Genomic DNA, 17,444 nt, shown 5'->3' on the forward strand with positions numbered 1-17,444 from the left:
TCAATAGGATGAAATAGGGACTGGGTGATTTCAGAACACTTCAGGGGACAGTTCTACTCGTGAGAAATCTCGCTTGTTAAAATACTGAGCGTGTTTTATTAGTTTTAATTTTATTTTATTTTTTAAAGAGGAGGCAGAGATCTGTTCAGGGATTCCCATGCGTGGAGTGAGTGAGGGGTCTGAGTGGGGAGACACCTGGCACTGCAACCCACAGACCTGGTCCGGCTGCGAGTCATTCCTTGTTGCCAAAAAGTTGCAAGCCGTGCCGCTACAGCGCCGAAGAGGTTAAATCCCCGGCGCTGCCTGGACTCACGTTCGAGGCTGGCGGGGGCGTGGCTTTGGGAATGGAACGAATTCCCTGTAAACGGAAGTTCGAATCGGGATTCTTGGAATTTTTTTTTTTTTTAATCTTTTTTTTTTTTTTTTTTAACCGGCTCACGTTGTGATGATGTGTTTTTAATATTCTGTATTTAATATATATATATAGTAAGTGACTCTGCAGCTAATGCATGGTTCACACAACCTAGCCTCGTATCCTGTATTCTGCTCTTTCCACTCTATCTAAAGCACTGTTTCATGTATTCTGCTGCTATCCTGTATTCTGCTCTTTCCACTGTATTTAATGCACTATTTCATGTATTCTGCTGCTATCCTGTATTCTGCTCTTTCCACTGTATTTAATGCACTATTTCATGTATTATGCTGCTATCATGTATTCTGCTCTTTCCACTGTATTTAATGCACTATTTCATGTATTATGCTGCTATCATGTATTCTGCTCTTTCCACTGTATTTAATGCACTATTTCATGTATTATGCTGCTATCCTGTATTCTGCTCTTTCCACTGTATTTAATGCACTATTTCATGTATTCTGCTGCTATCCTGTATTCTGCTCTTTCCACTGTATTTAATGCACTATTTCATGTATTCTGCTGCTATCCTGTATTCTGCTCTTTCCACTGTATTTAATGCACTATTTCATGTATTATGCTGCTATCCTGTATTCTGCTCTTTCCACTGTATTTAATGCACTATTTCATGTATTATGCTGCTATCCTGTATTCTGCTCTTTCCACTGTATTTAATGCACTATTTCATGTATTCTGCTGCTATCATGTATTCTGCTCTTTCCACTGTATTTAATGCACTATTTCATGTATTCTGCTGCTATCATGTATTCTGCTCTTTCCACTGTATTTAATGCACTATTTCATGTATTCTGCTGCTATCCTGTATTCTGCTCTTTCCACTGTATTTAATGCACTATTTCATGTATTATGCTGCTATCCTGTATTCTGCTCTTTCCACTGTATTTAATGCACTATTTCATGTATTATGCTGCTATCCTGTATTCTGCTCTTTCCACTGTATTTAATGCACTATTTCATGTATTATGCTGCTATCCTGTATTCTGCTCTTTCCACTGTATTTAATGCACTATTTCATGTATTCTGCTGCTATCATGTATTCTGCTCTTTCCATAATAGTACGGCGCGGGACATGTAAGTGACACTATTTCGTAGTGCTTGACGAGATTTACTCGAGAAGGTCACTACATTGTAAATATAGTCGTCACTACTCCCCCCCCCCCCCCCTCAAAGACCCCTTAAGAGCCCTGAAGTTCTTTAAGACGGGACGGGGCATCTGCTCCCCTAAGCACTTTCCACGAAACTAGAAACCTTTAAAGAACTTTCCAGTCGCAGCTTATTATATGAAAAAAACGGCCCCCCCCCCCCCCCCCCCCCACCCCCCCCCCCACCCTCCTTTAGACCCTCCCCGGGGCCCACAAGGTATTCCCTGCGCTCCGAATGGACCGCATCGCTGCCACTCGCAAATCACTCAGTTTTGATTGGCCGGCCTCAGAAAACTGGGGGGGGGGGGGTCATGCGGTGTGTTTCCAGCCTACCGATCAATCACTTTTGTTTTGTCGGTTCCCGTTCTCCGCGAGAACTGGGGGAGGAATTTGCAACAGTGATCTCCGCGGAGCAATGGGTTTTGCAGTGAAATTCCTGCTCTGTGCAATATTAGCGGGGGCGATAACACCCGTCGAGGCTGCAGACCGTAAATCCATACCCTCAGGTGACGTATATCTTAAGATGAGATTTCGGGGTACAGTACCGTGCGCAAGGGGTTCAGTATTTTGACACGCCTTGTTTATTGCATACACCACACTAACAGTCTGGCAATCCGGATTACCAGTAGCGGTGTGTTACGGGAATTCGGATAGTGTGCAATTGACAGCGTTATCCGAATATCAATCAGTTTCAGGGCAGAATGGATTTGAGGCGTTTGCACAGCGCTATTAAATTTAAAAATGTGTTACAATTCCTGTTCTATATCTTAGCAATTGAAGACCAATGCCGTATGTGTTTATATATATATTTGTGAGTGTTGACCCAGCCCTGGGCTCCTCTCTCCCAAAGCAGTACAGGGAAACTACACGTGCGAAACCGGATAACTTGAGCCTCGTTTTAAAAACGGCACAAGAAGAAATACACGGGACAGCGGCCAAATCATATAAAGAATTTCTCATGCGATTGATGGTGGAGGCGCTCAGCACTCCCGGGAAGCCTTCGTATAGAAAGTTTTGTCTTCTGCTCTGTCATACGATTGCGTTTTTGTAAAGACATTATATTCTTATTATTATTTAAACATCGTCGACTTTTTGAAGCACGTGGTTGCGTCGATATGAAATAGTCGCGATATATGGATAAATAATAATAATAATAATAATAATAATAATAATAATAATAATAGAAATTATAATCATAATTCCCAGCGGGACCATGTAGGTCGCCCATACATCTGCATGACAAATGCATTCGCCCTGGACCCACCCCACCCCACCCCACCCCACCCCACCACAGGGCAACTATCCCCTGATAGGGGATAGCTCAGTATTACAGTTCTCATGCGAATAAGTAATTACAACAAAAAAGTCGGCTGTTGACTTTAAGACCGGACCTGTTTATTATGAATGAGATGTGTGTCTTTTTTGGACATCTCATGGAAGAAACCAGAATTCCCGAGGAGGGTCCTTAAGGAGGGGGGGATCTACCCCCCACTGGGTGCCCCCCTGATGAGTGTAGTGCATTGAGGGGAGCTCTGAACCCCAGGACTGGGAGCAGCAGCAGCAGCAGGGCTAGTGTGAGTTTCTAACCCTGCTCAAACTCCTGGCTCCTGATCATTGCAATATTAATAATAATAACAGACTTCATTGAGGGGAGCTCTGAACCCCAGGACTGGGTGCAGCAGCAGCAGGGCTAGTGTGTGTTTCTAACCCTGCTCAAACTCCTGGCTCCTGATCATTGCAATATTAATAATAATAACAGACTTCATTGAGGGGAGCTCTGAACCCCAGGACTGGGTGCAGCAGCAGCAGCAGGGCTAGTGTGAGTTTGTAACCCTGCTCAAACTCCTGGCTCCTGATCATTGCAATATTAATAATAATAACAGACTTCATTGAGGGGAGCTCTGAACCCCAGGACTGGGTGCAGGAGGTGTTTGAGCAGGGTTAGAAACTCGAGTATTGAAATACGAATGTCTCGTTTTGTTGTGTGTGTTTTGCAGAGAACTTGCTGGTTATAACAGCAGCTACGAGAGAGACAGATGGGTTCAAGCGCTTCATGAGAACAGCCAGACAGTTTAACTACACAGTCAAGGTAACTCAGAGACAGAAGCAACAGTGCCCCTCACTTCTTTTATTGGGAGCTGTACCATGCATTGGGTTGGGGCTAGCTGTGACTCCCAGCATGCCTCTGCACCAGCAGCAGCAGCGAGGAATGCTGGGAGCTGTAGTTCTTTATGTACACAATTTAAAAAAAAAACAAAACAAAAACAAAACAAAAGTGACATGTTGAAAATCTAACTGTTTAATTTTTTATTCTTCTGTGTGTGGCTTTGTCTAATTTTAGCTGTTGCAATATTACAAATTCTAGGTGCTTTTGGTCTCAGCTGTCGAATCCACAAAGCGCTGGAAGGCGCTCATCCGTTCAGCCAATAACATTCCAGGCTTTTCAGCTCCAGCATTCAGTCCCTGTTAGCGGCCGCGGGCGCCCCTGTACCTAGCGGTCGCTGGCTTTTAAACAGAACAGGGCAAAGGCTGCTCGGTGCCCGGCACGTAGGATCCTGCAGACAAGCACAAAGCCAGCCACGATCTAGGCTCAGATTTAAAGAGAAGTGGTGATAGTCTGCACCCCACAGGCATGCAAGCCAAGAGCCAGGTGTTACAGGAATGTTAGAGTGTGGTTGACTGAGAAATGCCTTCCCCCCCCCCCCCCCCCCCCCCCCCCCCCCCCCCCTCCCCCCTCCCCCCTCTCCCCCCCCTGGGCATTTCCACACCCTGTTGAAAAGGCCTGTTTTAGATTTTCTTCATCTGGCCCTTGTCTCACCTGTTTAATATCCTGTGTGTGTTTGCATGGTATTTTTCCAGTTTCTCCCCAGGCTTTTCTTATGGTTACATCTGTGCATTTAACAAAGTCTACCCTTGTTTGTCATTTTTCTTAAGCTTTACCAGACCTCTCTGTGCTTTACAATGCTTTCCTATGCTTTACCAGACCTATCTGTGCTTTACAATGCTTCCCTATGCTTTACCAGACCTCTCTGTGCTTTACAATGCTTCCCTATGCTTTACCAGACCTCTCTGTGCTTTACAATGCTTCCCTATGCTTTACCAGACCTCTCTGTGCTTTACAATGCTTCCCTGTGCTTTACCAGACCTCTCTGTGCTTTACAATGCTTCCCTATGCTTTACCAGACCTCTCTGTGCTTTACAATGCTTCCCTATGCTTTACCAGACCTCTCTGTGCTTTACAATGCTTCCCTATGCTTTACCAGACCTCTCTGTGCTTTACAATGCTTCCCTATGCTTTACCAGACCTCTCTGTGCTTTACAATGCTTCCCTATGCTTTACCAGACCTCTCTGTGCTTTACAATGCTTCCCTGTGCTTTACCAGACCTCTCTGTGCTTTACAATGCTTCCCTATGCTTTACCAGACCTCTCTGCTTTACAATGCTTCCCTATGCTTTACCAGACCTCTCTGTGCTTTACAATGCTTCCTGTGCTTTATGCTTTACCAGACCTCTCTGTGCTTTACAATGCTTCCCTATGCTTTACCAGACCTCTCTGTGCTTTACAATGCTTCCCTATGCTTTACCAGACCTCTCTGTGCTTTACAATGCTTCCCTATGCTTTACTATATCCTGGGATTTCAAAGTGAGGACTTCCAAAGTTTCACGTGGCCAGCACTGTTTCATTGGTTCAGTGACATGACATTTTTAGAACAGGGTTGGAACAAAGACCAGGAGTGGAAGGGCTGTGTTCTTTCCTCCCCCTTGGCTGCAGTGCTGACATGCCTGTCCCCACAGGTCCTGGGCCTGGGGGAGGACTGGAAGGGGGGGGACGTGGCGCGCACTGTGGGAGGTGGTCAGAAGGTGAGGTGGCTGAAGGAGGAGATGGAGCAGCACGCTGACAGGGACGAGCTGGTGGTGATGTTCGTTGACAGGTACAACCGCGGGCGCCGCACCGCCCGCCCACGCGGGTGCGCCAGACAGAACCAGAAAAAATAAAGTCTTTTTTCGTTCTTTCTTTCAGTCTGTCTTTTTGTCTTTTTTAGAAAGTTTTTTTTCAAAAAACATTTGGCCATGTACAAAGGTTTCGTTAGGGAGTAATATTAGCTCTCTATCTATCTCTCTATCTATCTATCTAAATATAAATAAATAAGACTCCTGTTGCACAGCAGTGTGATCCAGTCCAGGTTTTACTACCAGCTTGATCACAGTGTGTCTAGGTGACACAGCGGGAGTCTGATTATTAAACTCCTAGTGAAAGCAGGACTGGATCACACTGCTGTGCAGCGGGAGTGTGATTATTAAACTCCTAGTGAAAGCAGGACTGGATCACACTGCTGTGCAGCGGGAGTCTGATTATTAAACTCCTAGTGAAAGCAGGACTGGATCACACCGCTGTGCAGCGGGAGTCTGATTATTAAACTCCTAGTGAAAGCAGGACTGGATCTGATTTCCAGTGGCAGGAAAAGTTTTGGAAATTGGGAATTTAGTTCTATAGGACGATGCAAACGTTTTGTATATAATATGTCTTTCTGTCTTTCGCAGCTATGACGTGATCTTTGCCAGCGGCCCTCGAGAGCTGCTTTTGAAGTTTCAGCGTTTCAATCACAGGGTGGTCTTCTCGGCCGAAGGGTTCTGCTGGCCGGACCAGAAGCTAGCGTCCAAGTACCCCCCTGTGTACAACGGCAAGCGCTACCTTAACTCTGGAGGTGAGGGGCACGGTCCCGGGCAGGACAGCGTTTTAAAATGATGCTCAATTCACTGTGAGAAGTGTCAGGTTTCACGGGCTGAGCTCTCTGCAGAAATCGACTCTTGGTAGCAGATTTTAGTGCTTGTGTGTTTTTGGTATTTATGCTAAGCTTTTGGCCAGAGCTGTAGTGTCAGCAAGGAGAGCGAATGTCATTCCCTGACCCCCCTCTCCTCTCTCCTCTCCTCCTCTCTCTCTCTCTCCCCTCCTCTCCCCTCTCTCCAGGATTCATTGGCTATGCGACTGACCTCAGCCGGCTGGTTCATTCGTGGACGCTCCGCGATGATGACGATGACCAGCTGTTCTACACCAACATCTACCTGGATAAAATCCATCGGGTGAGCGGTCCGCACGCTGGCCGCTGGACACTCTGCTCTTAACGGGGCTTGTTTCTGGTGGTTTTAGTTTTTTTTGGGTGTAGCAGCTCTCTGTCTCCCTAATTTTTTTTTCTCTGCTCCTTTCTGCTTTATGTTGTAGAAATTTGTACAGCAGCAGCATCAATTATATTTGAAAAACATTGTGAGATTATATATATGTGTGTATCTCTCTCTCTCTCTCTCTCTACTGTGACTATTAATAATTCTCATTTCAAATATGTTTCTGTTCCTTTTCAGGAAAAATTCAACATGACGCTAGACCACAGGTCAAAGATATTTCAGAATCTCAACGGCGCTGTCGGTGAGCATTTGCAATAGCTTTTGGATAAATCAATATTTAATAATGATCGCCTGTTTTCCACCCTGTTTGCTTGTGCTGCCGTAAGGCTCAGCGGTCTGGCAGACTGACGTTTTTTGACTGCTCTCTCACCCTGCCCTCCTCTCTCCTCTTTCAGAGGAGGTGGTGCTCAAGTTCGAGAAGGGGCGTGTCCGAGCCAGGAACGTGGCCTATGACACGCTTCCTGTCGTCATCCACGGAAACGGGCCCACTAAGGTATCGGCATGCCTTTTTTTTTTTTTTTCATTTTTTTAAATGAACGTAGTCGTCAGGGAGGGGAACGGAGGCTGGATCCTGCGTTCTCCGAATTGGGCTCCTGCCGGTCCGTCAGCTCTGTGGATCCACAGGGAGGCTACCAGACCTGTAGCGCCGGAGGACAGATCTGAATAGCTCCACCACAGAGCTGCAGGCGCCCTGTCAGCCACAGGGGGGCGCTGGTACGTGGTGAAACGCAGATTCCCTTGCTGACCTGCGCCCACCCTACCCGGGTGGCGCTTGGCCAATTGTGCGGCACCCCCTAGGAACCCCCTGTCACAGATCTCCGGGCTATAGGGCGCATCCTTCACTCGACGCGCCGCTCGGTAGCCCCCCCCCCCCCCCCCCCCCCCCCCCCCCAACAGCTTCCTGCTGTAAAAGCACAGCGAGGCGCGGGGAATAGGCGAGCGCTGTGAAGCGCGGAGAGGTGGGCAGGGAGAGAGAAGACGAAACGTGACAGACTGTGCGGGGGAATGTTTCTGCAGCTCCAGCTCAACTACCTGGGGAACTACGTACCGACCGCCTGGACTCACGAGGGGGGCTGCGAGATCTGCAACGCTGACCTGCTGGATCTCACGCAGCTCCAGGTGTGTGTGTGTGTGTATCGGTGATATTGACGGGGGGGGTGTGTGTCAGTGTTATTGATGGGGGTGTGTGTTAGTGGTATTGACGGGGGGGTTTCTCTCGCAGGACGAGAAGCTCCCGCAGGTTTGGATCGGCGTCTTCATCGAGCAGCCCACACCCTTCTTCCCAGAGTTCCTGGAGAGGCTGGTAACCATGGACTACCCGAGCGACAAGATCAGCCTGTTCATCCACAACAACGTGAGTGCAGCGCGGGCACGTCAAGTGCGGTGTATGTAGAGCAAGGATGGAAAGAAGGCTCTTGGCCTCGCGTGTGCGTGTGCGTGTGTAAATGGCTCCTGGTTGATTTATTATTCTTTTTTTTCTGTTTTTCCTCCCCTGTTTTTCCCTCCAGGAAGTGTATCACGAGAAGCACATTCAGGCCTTCTGGGAAAAACACAAGGACAAGTTTCACAAAACCAAAGTCGTCGGAGTGGGGCCTTACGGGCCTCCCTTGGACTTCGTACCGCTCAGGTACATGGGCATGTGGATGTGGGGGGGGGGGGGAATGATGAGGATGGGGGGGGGGGGGGAGTGTGGGGTTTGAGAATGTCACACCTTGACTCATTAATCAGCACTAATTTCGTATTTTCTCCGCCCCTGTCACACTCGCGCCTCGTTAAAGCCCTGATCTGACGCCGAAGCGCCAGCGTCTGTCTGGAGCGAGACACGCAGACAGATTGCCGTTGAAGCCTGTCCTGTCTCCCGTCACCCACAGGGACTCCTGCCGTCGGGACCCGCGCTGTGATTACTACCTCAGCATTGACGCAGACGTGGCGCTGGTCAACCCAGAGACCCTGAAGATCTTGATCGAAGAGAACAAGTGAGGACTGGAGGGGCGGCGTGGTCCTGGGGCTGTGGCGGACTCAGCGGAGAGGCGATTTTAAAAAGGGCAAAAACCAGTTTGGGGGGGGGGGGGGGTACATCCACAATTTTGGTGTCAGATCCTGTTTTTCTGTTCAAATCCCCCTTCTATTTTTTTTGCTTCAAAGTAATATAATGCTCTAGTCCAGGGCTGGCAATAAGACTCCTATTGCACAGCAGTGTGATCCAGTCCAGGTTTCACTGCCAGCTTGATCAGCCCCCAGTGTGTCTAGGCAACAAGCTCAGGTGTTTCTTATTATTAAACTCCTAGTGAAAGCAGGACTGGATCACACTGCTGTGCAGCGGGAGTCTGATTATTAAACTCCTAGTGAAAGCAGGACTGGATCACACTGCTGTGCAGCGGGAGTCTGATTATTAAACTCCTAGTGAAAGCAGGACTGGATCACACTGCTGTGCAGCGGGAGCCTGATTATTAAACTCCTAGTGAAAGCAGGACTGGATCACACTGCTGTGCAGCGGGAGTCTTCTTTCCAATCCCTCTGTTCTTCTCGCTACAAAAAAAGACATTTCTTCTTGTTCCTAAATGTCTCTCCTTTCTCTTTCCTTCTCTCCCTCATCTCTGTCTTTCTCTCTACCTCCTTCTTTCTCCCTGTCTCTCTCTGCCCCTCCTCTCTCTCTCTCTCTCAGGTCTGTGATCGCTCCTATGATGTCTCGTTCCGGCAAGCTCTGGTCTAATTTCTGGGGTGCGCTCAGCCCGGAGGGGTACTACTCCCGCTCAGAGGATTACATCGAGGTGGTGCAGGGCAAGAGAGTGTGAGTACCCCAAAAAAATCACTTCCGAACCAATGCCGAGTACCCCAGAACTCGCTTCTGATTCGTCCAGTTCAGTTTACTGCAGGGCTTGAGACAGTGGGACACACTCCTGCAGGACTTGTCTTCTGAAGTTGCGATGTGTGTGAAAATGTAGGACACCATGTGTCTCATAGGCCTTCTAATGAAACGTTTTACAGCAGTCTTATTAGCATGTGTCTCGTAGGACTTGTCTCATGATGGGATGCCACGTGTGAGGGACGTGTCCTGTAGGACTTTCCCTGGTCTTTGGGAAACGTCTCTAGTTGCCCTGTGAAACACATGGGGAGTACCCGACAAGACGTCGGGCAAGATGCCTTGTGAGGTGTCTGGATCTCCTGATCCACCCCTCCTGCTCTGCGCTGGACTCTCCTGACCTCAGCACCACCGTCCTGGATCCTCAGCTAGTGTATTACTGTGTCACTGCAGATATAACTCTCTGTGACCCTAACTGCCTGCATCCCAGTTCATATTCTAGCAGTGTTACTATAATACACAGCATCCCAGTTCATATTCTAGCAGTGTTATTATAATACACAGCATCCCAGTTCATATTCTAGCAGTGTTATTATAATACACAGCATCCCAGTTCATATTCTAGCAGTGTTATTATAATACACAGCATCCCAGTTCATATTCTAGCAGTGTTATTATAATACACAGCATCCCAGTTCATATTCTAGCAGTGTTATTATAATACACAGCATCCCAGTTCATATTCTAGCAGTGTTATTATAATACACAGCATCCCAGTTCATATTCTAGCAGTGTTATTATAATACACAGCATCCCAGTTCATATTCTAGCAGTGTTATTATTTGCAGTGAGTGTAAACTACACTGTGTTTCAATATGGAGCTTGCATTGTAACCCTGCGCTGCCCTGTGACACCTGTGTGAGGGTAAAGGGTTCTGCCGAATCAATCATTAAGTGAATCCATGTTAACGCCCGGCGCTGTGTTCCCAGGGGCGTGTGGAACGTGCCCTACATCACGCAGGTGTACCTGGTGAAGGGGCAGACCCTGCGCAGCGAGCTGGCTTACAGAGACATGTTCACCCAGGAGGGCATGGACCCCGACATGGTGTTCTGCAGGAACGTGCGGGAGCAGGGGGTGTTCATGTTCCTCACCAACAGGGATGAGTTTGGCAGGCTGGTCTCCACCGCCAATTACAACGCCAGCCGTCTCCATAGCGACATGTGGCAGATCTTCGAGAACCCGGTGGTGAGTAGAGGAACATGCGGCCGTCAATTTAATGACGGACGTTTCCACTAGACGTCTCTCTCAGCGTCTTCAGTGTGAATTCAATGACAAATGCTCCATTATAAAAATATGAAGAGGGGCCCAAATTGTGTTTTGATTCTTTTATTTTATTGCAGGATTGGAAGGAGAAATACATCCACGAAAACTATTCAAAAATATTCGAGGAAGATGGTACAGTGGACCAGGTAAGACAGGATGGGTTAAAGCATTGTAAAGCGCAGAGAGGTCTGGTAAAGCATAGGGAAGCATTGTAAAGCACAGAGAGGTCTGGTAAAGCATAGGGAAGCATTGTAAAGCGCAGAGAGGTCTGGTAAAGCATAGGGAAGCATTGTAAAGCACAGAGAGGTCTGGTAAAGCATAGGGAAGCATTGTAAAGCGCAGAGAGGTCTGGTAAAGCATAGGGAAGCATTGTAAAGCACAGAGAGGTCTGGTAAAGCATAGGGAAGCATTGTAAAGCGCAGAGAGGTCTGGTAAAGCATAGGGAAGCATTGTAAAGCACAGAGAGGTCTGGTAAAGCATAGGGAAGCATTGTAAAGCACAGAGAGGTCTGGTAAAGCATAGGGAAGCATTGTAAAGCACAGAGAGGTCTGGTAAAGCATAGGGAAGCATTGTAAAGCACAGAGAGGTAAAGCATAGGGAAGGCGTAGCACATTGAGGTAAAGCATAGGGAAGCATTGTAAAGCTTGTCTCCATGTAAATTGTCTGTTGTAATATCATTTATGTACCAATGCATGTGCTTTAATGAGACCTGTCCCTCCCTGTCTCTCTGTCTCCCTGTCTCCTGACAGCCCTGCCCAGATGTATACTGGTTCCCTGCTTTCTCCGATAGGATGTGTGATGAGCTTGTGGAAGAAATGGAGAATTTCGGCCAGTGGTCTGGAGGCAGACACACGGTTCTCTTCCAATTTCTTCATCTCTTCCGGTTTGAGCATCCTGTCTGTACAGGGCATGGCAATAAGACTCCTGTTGCACAGCATTTTCACCAGTTCCAGGTTTTATTCGGCTTGATTATCCCCACAGTGTGTCGAGGTAACAAGCTGAGGCGAGTCTTACCCAGGGAGAAACCAGGAGTGGATCGAACTCCTGTGCAATGGGAGTCTCATTTCCATCCCTAGTGCGCCTCCGCTGGTGGTGTGCAGGGGGAAGTCGCACAGGGGTCCCTGAGGGTCTCCCCTGGTAAAGGCACGGCCGCGTGGTGTGCAGGGGGGAGTCACACAGTCAGGGGAGCGCAGGGGTCCCCGAGGGTCTCCCCTGGTAAAGGCACGGCCGCGTGGTGTGCAGGGGGGAGTCACACAGTCAGGGGAGCGCAGGGGTCCCCGAGGGTCTCCCCTGGTAAAGGCACGGCCGCATGGGTGCGCAGGGGGGAGTCACACAGTCAGGGGAGCGCAGGGGGTCCCCGAGGGTCTCCCCTGGTAAAGGCACGGCCGCATGGTGCGCAGGGGGGGAGTCACACAGTCAGGGGAGTGCTGGGATCCCCGAGGGTCTCCCCTGGTAAAGGCACGGCCGCGTGGTGTGCAGGGGGGAGTCACACAGTCAGGGGAGCGCAGGGGTCCCCGAGGGTCTCCCCTGGTAAAAGCACGGCCACGTGGTGGTGTGCAGGGGGGGGATCACACAGTCAGGGGAGCGCAGGGGGCCCCAGAGGGTCTCCCCTGGTAAAGGCACGGCCGCGTGGTGTGCAGGGGGGAGTCACACAGTCAGGGGAGCGCAGGGGTCCCCCGAGGGTCTCCCCTGGTAAAGGCAGGGCCGCGTGGTGGGCAGGGGGGGGGCGGAGGTCGGTCAGTGTCCACAACCTCGCATCTCCCAGAGGGGCTCCAAAGAGGGCCATTTCCGTCCAGGCGCACCACAACTCCCCCCACCCCGGCACCACAGCGGTCAGGGGAGCGCAGGGGTCCCCGAGGGTCTCCCCTGGTAAAGGCAGGGCCGCGTGGTGTGCAGGGGGGAGTCACACAGTCAGGGGAGCGCAGGGGTCCCCCGAGGGTCTCCCCTGGTAAAGGCACGGCCGCGTGGTGTGCAGGGGGGAGTCACACAGTCAGGGGAGCGCGGGGGTCCCCGAGGGAACTCTCCTAACTCCCGTCTCCCGCTCCTGCAGGACGAGCGTTTATCGGGGGGTTATGAGAACGTTCCCACCGTCGATATCCACATGAATCAGATCGGCTTCGAGAAGGAGTGGCTGAAATTCCTAAAGGACTATATCGTTCCCGTCACGGAGAAGCTCTACCCAGGCTACTATCCCAAGGTGAGAACAAAACAAAAATATTCTACAATTCACTGTTTATTTTTCAAGGAAGCATTGAAATAATGTAGGAATATTTGTGCAGCTCATTGTGTGGAATTAGAAAGTTGTCATCATTTTTTTATTCTCTCTCTCTCTCTCTGTCTCTCAGGCCCAGGCTGTAATGAACTTTGTGGTTCGGTACCGACCAAACGAACAGCCTTCTCTGCGCCCTCACCACGATTCATCCACGTTCACCATCAACGTGGCTCTCAACAGCAAAGGACAGGACTACCAGGTCAGAGCAGCGATTAATAATAATAATAATATAATAATAATAATAATAATAATTAGCAGACGATTTTATCCAAAGTGACTGTCACTGTGACAAGTGACGTCAGTGGCTGAGCTGCTATTGAACCAGGAATGCCTGTTCTGAGAACACAGAGACCGTTCTGAGAACTCCGAGACAGTTCTGAAGGTTCTGAGAACCCCGAGCCAGTTCTGAGGTTCCGAGTTCCAGTTCTAAAAGGCTGCGTTGTCTACCAGGTTCAGTCTGGGTATGGACAGCAGTGTGCAAATCTAGCAGCTCAAGATGTGTCCCTGATCTCCTTTATATACCTGCCTGCATGAGAACACCTCGGGGTGGGAGAATTTCAGTTTCCACCTCGGTAAATCAGGGATGTGGAAACAACAGGCTCTCTATATTTTGACCAGTGTGCAATACATTTAGTGTCCACAAGGAGGCGTGTCTTTGCGTCCCTCACTGCTCCTCCTCTGCTTCTCTCCTGTGCAGGGGGGCGGCTGTCGATTCCTTCGCTACAACTGCAGCGTCGAAGCCCCCCGCAAAGGGTGGTCTCTCATGCACCCCGGCCGCCTGACGCATTACCACGAGGGCCTGCCCACCACGCAGGGCACAAGATACATCATGGTCTCCTTCGTGGACCCCTAGACTCGAGAGGGGGGCGGAGGGAGACCTGGGTTCATGTGATGCAGGCGCAGAGGAAACTGCCACCATTTTGACTCCAACGTGGTCAGGATTGTGTACCGAGCTGAAGAGGGGATCGAGCCAAAATGGCGGACACTGGTCTACAGTTTCCTCGTCCCACCCTCCATTCCTTTTTTGTAGGTTGATCAGAGGCGATTTCTAATGAAAAATTCCAAACGCTTAGTTTCGAGGTTGCTGTATAACCCCCATATATATATGTGTGTGTTAGAAACAACGGACCCAGTAAAGCTTTTTGTAATTCCATTAAAATAATAATAATAATACGAAACGAATAACAGACAAACAGACCAAAAAAAAAAAAACTATCCTTTATCATATATTGAAGAAGCAAGATCTGTGTGTTTTTAAAAAAAAAATTTAAAAAAATTATTTGTAAAATTTTTTTTAGAATTGTTTTATTTAAAAATCACAAGGGGAAGCTGGCGTTGTGTGTTTGTGTGTTTGTGTGTGTGTGTGAGAGAGAGTGAGTACATTTGTGTGTTGCTGCAGGGGAGTGTGCCAGTGCCAGCCTATAGAAAATTGCTTGTAGTTTTATTTTTGATTCTTTTAAATAAAGCCTTTTTTTACAAAGAGGTTTCAGTTCGCTGCTGTGTGCCCTGATACCCTGGCTCGGTTCAGATCCGATTCAGAGAGAGAGCGGAGAGTGACCGAGCGAATCCACACACCAAGCGATCGGGCGAAAAACAGCAAGCGAGGTCACACGGGCACTGCTGAGTTTACCCTCAGAGGTGCCCAGAAAGCAAGCAAGCAAGCAAGCATTGTGTGAGGTTTGGAAATAAATAACGGAAAAACAGAATCCAAGCAACCAGTCCGAATCCAGAACAAGCCAGGAGAATTTCAGAATCCCAGGTCCCTGATCTCGTGTGTGTGTTTTAATGATCCATAAGAACTTTATTAATTATTATTAATAATAATAATAAAGATGCTTCAGTTGTATTTTTGGAGAATTATAACTTTTTTTTTTAAACAATAAAATAGTTTTGTTTTGTTTTTTTTCTATATTTTATTTTGTGACACGCCTCTTGCTTTGTATACAAGTTTGTTAACTTATTTGTAAGGTTGTGGTCAAACTGTAATACTTTTAAAAATAAAGATGTTTCTTTCTATCGTGTCTTCTTGTTCATATAGAATTAATACACACACTGGGCTGTTCCGGTGACCGCCCTTCCCTCCCTCTGCAAGCTGGTTAAATTAAATCACCCAGCTCCCAACAGAACACAATTCATCATGGGTTGTCACGGAAGGAGTCGTCTCTGGGACAGACAGAAAGGCGGGGCCTCAGATTCATGTCCCAGCAACGATCGCTGGAGCTCCAGAAACGGCTGGACTTTACCTGGAGTTTATACACAGGGAAGCGCACAGGGACTAGGGGGGGGTGAACTCTGCATCATCAACAACTGCTGATGCTGCTCCAATAGGACCTCGTTTGTTTGGCGTCTCATCCGAAGGACGGAGCACGAGGAGGTTCAGTGACTTGCTCAGGTTCTCTCACACACACACAGTGAGTCGGGCTGAGCCTCGATTTGAACCTCCTGGTATCAAGCCCCCCTTTCAATGGACCAGCAAGCCTCCTAAAGAAATCAAATGTTTTCTACGGTTGGGCAGCGGTGCAGGAAGCAGACTTGCGCTAGCTGATGAACGATCCCTGCTATTGCTCGGAAAGTCTCTGTGAGACCCTGATCTGGGACTTTTTAGAATGGGCTTGCATGCATGAATTCAACAGACCTCGACTTGCGCTCTGTGCTTTCCACGATGCTCGAAACAACCACACTTCCTGGCAAAGGGTGCGTTTTGATTTATTTATCCACGTATCCAGGTCCAAGACCCCCCCCAGGGGGGGGGGTCCCCCCCCCCCCCCCCCCCCCGATTCCAATTTTCCTTTCTAAAATCCATTCCAGACTCCCGTGCCCTTTTAATCGATCCCAGACAGAAACTGCACCAGGCAAGAGTTCTGTGTAAATGAGATTCTCACAGCAGTGACAAAATGACTTCCCATTGCAGTCTCTGTGCAGCCATCAACTAAGGGAAGCTGTTGAACGATCACGACAATTCTTTCTCAAATATCAACGCCTTTCAAAGGAAATCAAATTGAGAATTGATTTTAAATGGCAACTGGAATTTAAAAAAAAACAGCCCTACACACACACACGCACATATATGCATGATCACATGGCTCCCAGGAGACACAGCGATTGGGATTTTCCAAGGCTGCTGGGAAGTCTAGTGCAGTCTCCTCTGCACGCTGTCACTGCCACACAAAACTACACACAGGACTTGCTTCCTGAAAAACTAACCAAATACCCAGTGCCCCCACGAGAACCTGGGGCCAGCAGACCAGCGCTTCACTCACAGGAGGCTGCAGGCATTTCTGGGATAGATCAGTTGCCATGTCAACCACAGCTCAGATATTTGCAAATCTGGACACAAAACACACACGTTGTACTAGAGAAAATGTTAATCGTCAAAAAAGAAACGATCTTTATATGAAAAAAAAAAAAAAAGTCACATTCTTTACAACAAACGATTTAGTTTTTGTTAAAAATGTTCTCTATAAAAACAGGGTGCACAGGAATTTGGGGAACCCCCTTGTCCCTCTTCCCCCAAACCACCCAAGGGTCCAGGTGAGGTCCATTGGCTCCCCTGCCTCTGAAGGTAAAGTAACAGGGTCCACCTCGAACCCCACTGGCAATAGGGGTCCAGGGGGGGATCTTCACAATTTCATTCTACAGGTGAGCTTGTTCCATTAGGCTCCGTGTCGAATGCTCTGAATGATCTGGAATATAGCTGAAAAACAAAATTCACAAGACAGGGTCAAACATAACAGACCCTGATATTGATGAGATCCAGCCCTCTGAAATGTCTTTATAATCTACAGCGCTAGACCCTGATATTGATGAGACACAGCCCTCTGAAATGTCTTTATAATATACAGCACTAGACCCTGATATTGATGAGATCCAGCCCTCTGAAATGTCTTTATAATATACAGCGCTAGACCCTGATATTGATGAGATCCAGCCCTCTGAAATGTCTTTATAATATACAGCGCTAGACCCTGATATTGATGAGATCCAGCCCTCTGAAATGTCTTTATAATATACAGCGCTAGACCCTGATATTGATGAGACACAGCCCTCTGAAATGTCTTTATAATATACAGCACTAGACCCTGATATTGATGAGATCCAGCCCTCTGAAATGTCTTTATAATATACAGCACTAGACCCTGATATTGATGAGATCCAGCCCTCTGAAATGTCTTTATAATATACAGCACTAGACCCTGATATTGATGAGATCACAGCCCTCTGAAATGTCTTTATAATATACAGCACTAGACCCTGATATTGATGAGATACAGCCCTCTGAAATGTCTTTAT

The 17,444-nt window shown here is 48.2% G+C and overlaps 2 protein-coding genes across 2 annotated transcripts in view; one reads left to right on the forward strand and one right to left on the reverse strand.

The window, feature by feature from the left end:
- The first annotated feature begins 1,942 nt into the window (after positions 1-1,942).
- LOC121306609 (multifunctional procollagen lysine hydroxylase and glycosyltransferase LH3-like) lies at positions 1,943-15,000 on the forward strand. The gene is made up of 18 exons (XM_041238424.1): positions 1,943-2,081; positions 3,573-3,664; positions 5,371-5,507; positions 6,118-6,281; positions 6,545-6,657; positions 6,934-6,997; positions 7,152-7,249; positions 7,774-7,875; positions 7,979-8,110; positions 8,265-8,395; positions 8,628-8,732; positions 9,422-9,547; positions 10,549-10,804; positions 10,960-11,028; positions 11,632-11,736; positions 12,933-13,079; positions 13,228-13,353; positions 13,852-15,000. Exons 1-18 carry the CDS (start codon positions 1,991-1,993, stop codon positions 14,005-14,007), a joined length of 2,214 nt encoding a protein of 737 aa, XP_041094358.1. The 5' UTR covers positions 1,943-1,990; the 3' UTR covers positions 14,008-15,000.
- A 1,755-nt stretch (positions 15,001-16,755) lies between these two features.
- Positions 16,756-17,444, reverse strand: part of LOC121306605 (stress-associated endoplasmic reticulum protein 1-like) — a 3,855-nt gene continuing 3,166 nt past the window's right edge. The window contains exon 3 of the mRNA XM_041238420.1: positions 16,756-16,848. Within this exon, the coding sequence (XP_041094354.1) occupies positions 16,808-16,848 (41 nt within the window). The 3' untranslated portion in view covers positions 16,756-16,807. The remainder of the gene's footprint in view (positions 16,849-17,444) is intronic.

Source organism: Polyodon spathula, chromosome 48 (assembly GCF_017654505.1).
Source record: "Polyodon spathula isolate WHYD16114869_AA chromosome 48, ASM1765450v1, whole genome shotgun sequence".
Classification (NCBI taxonomy): domain Eukaryota; kingdom Metazoa; phylum Chordata; class Actinopteri; order Acipenseriformes; family Polyodontidae; genus Polyodon; species Polyodon spathula.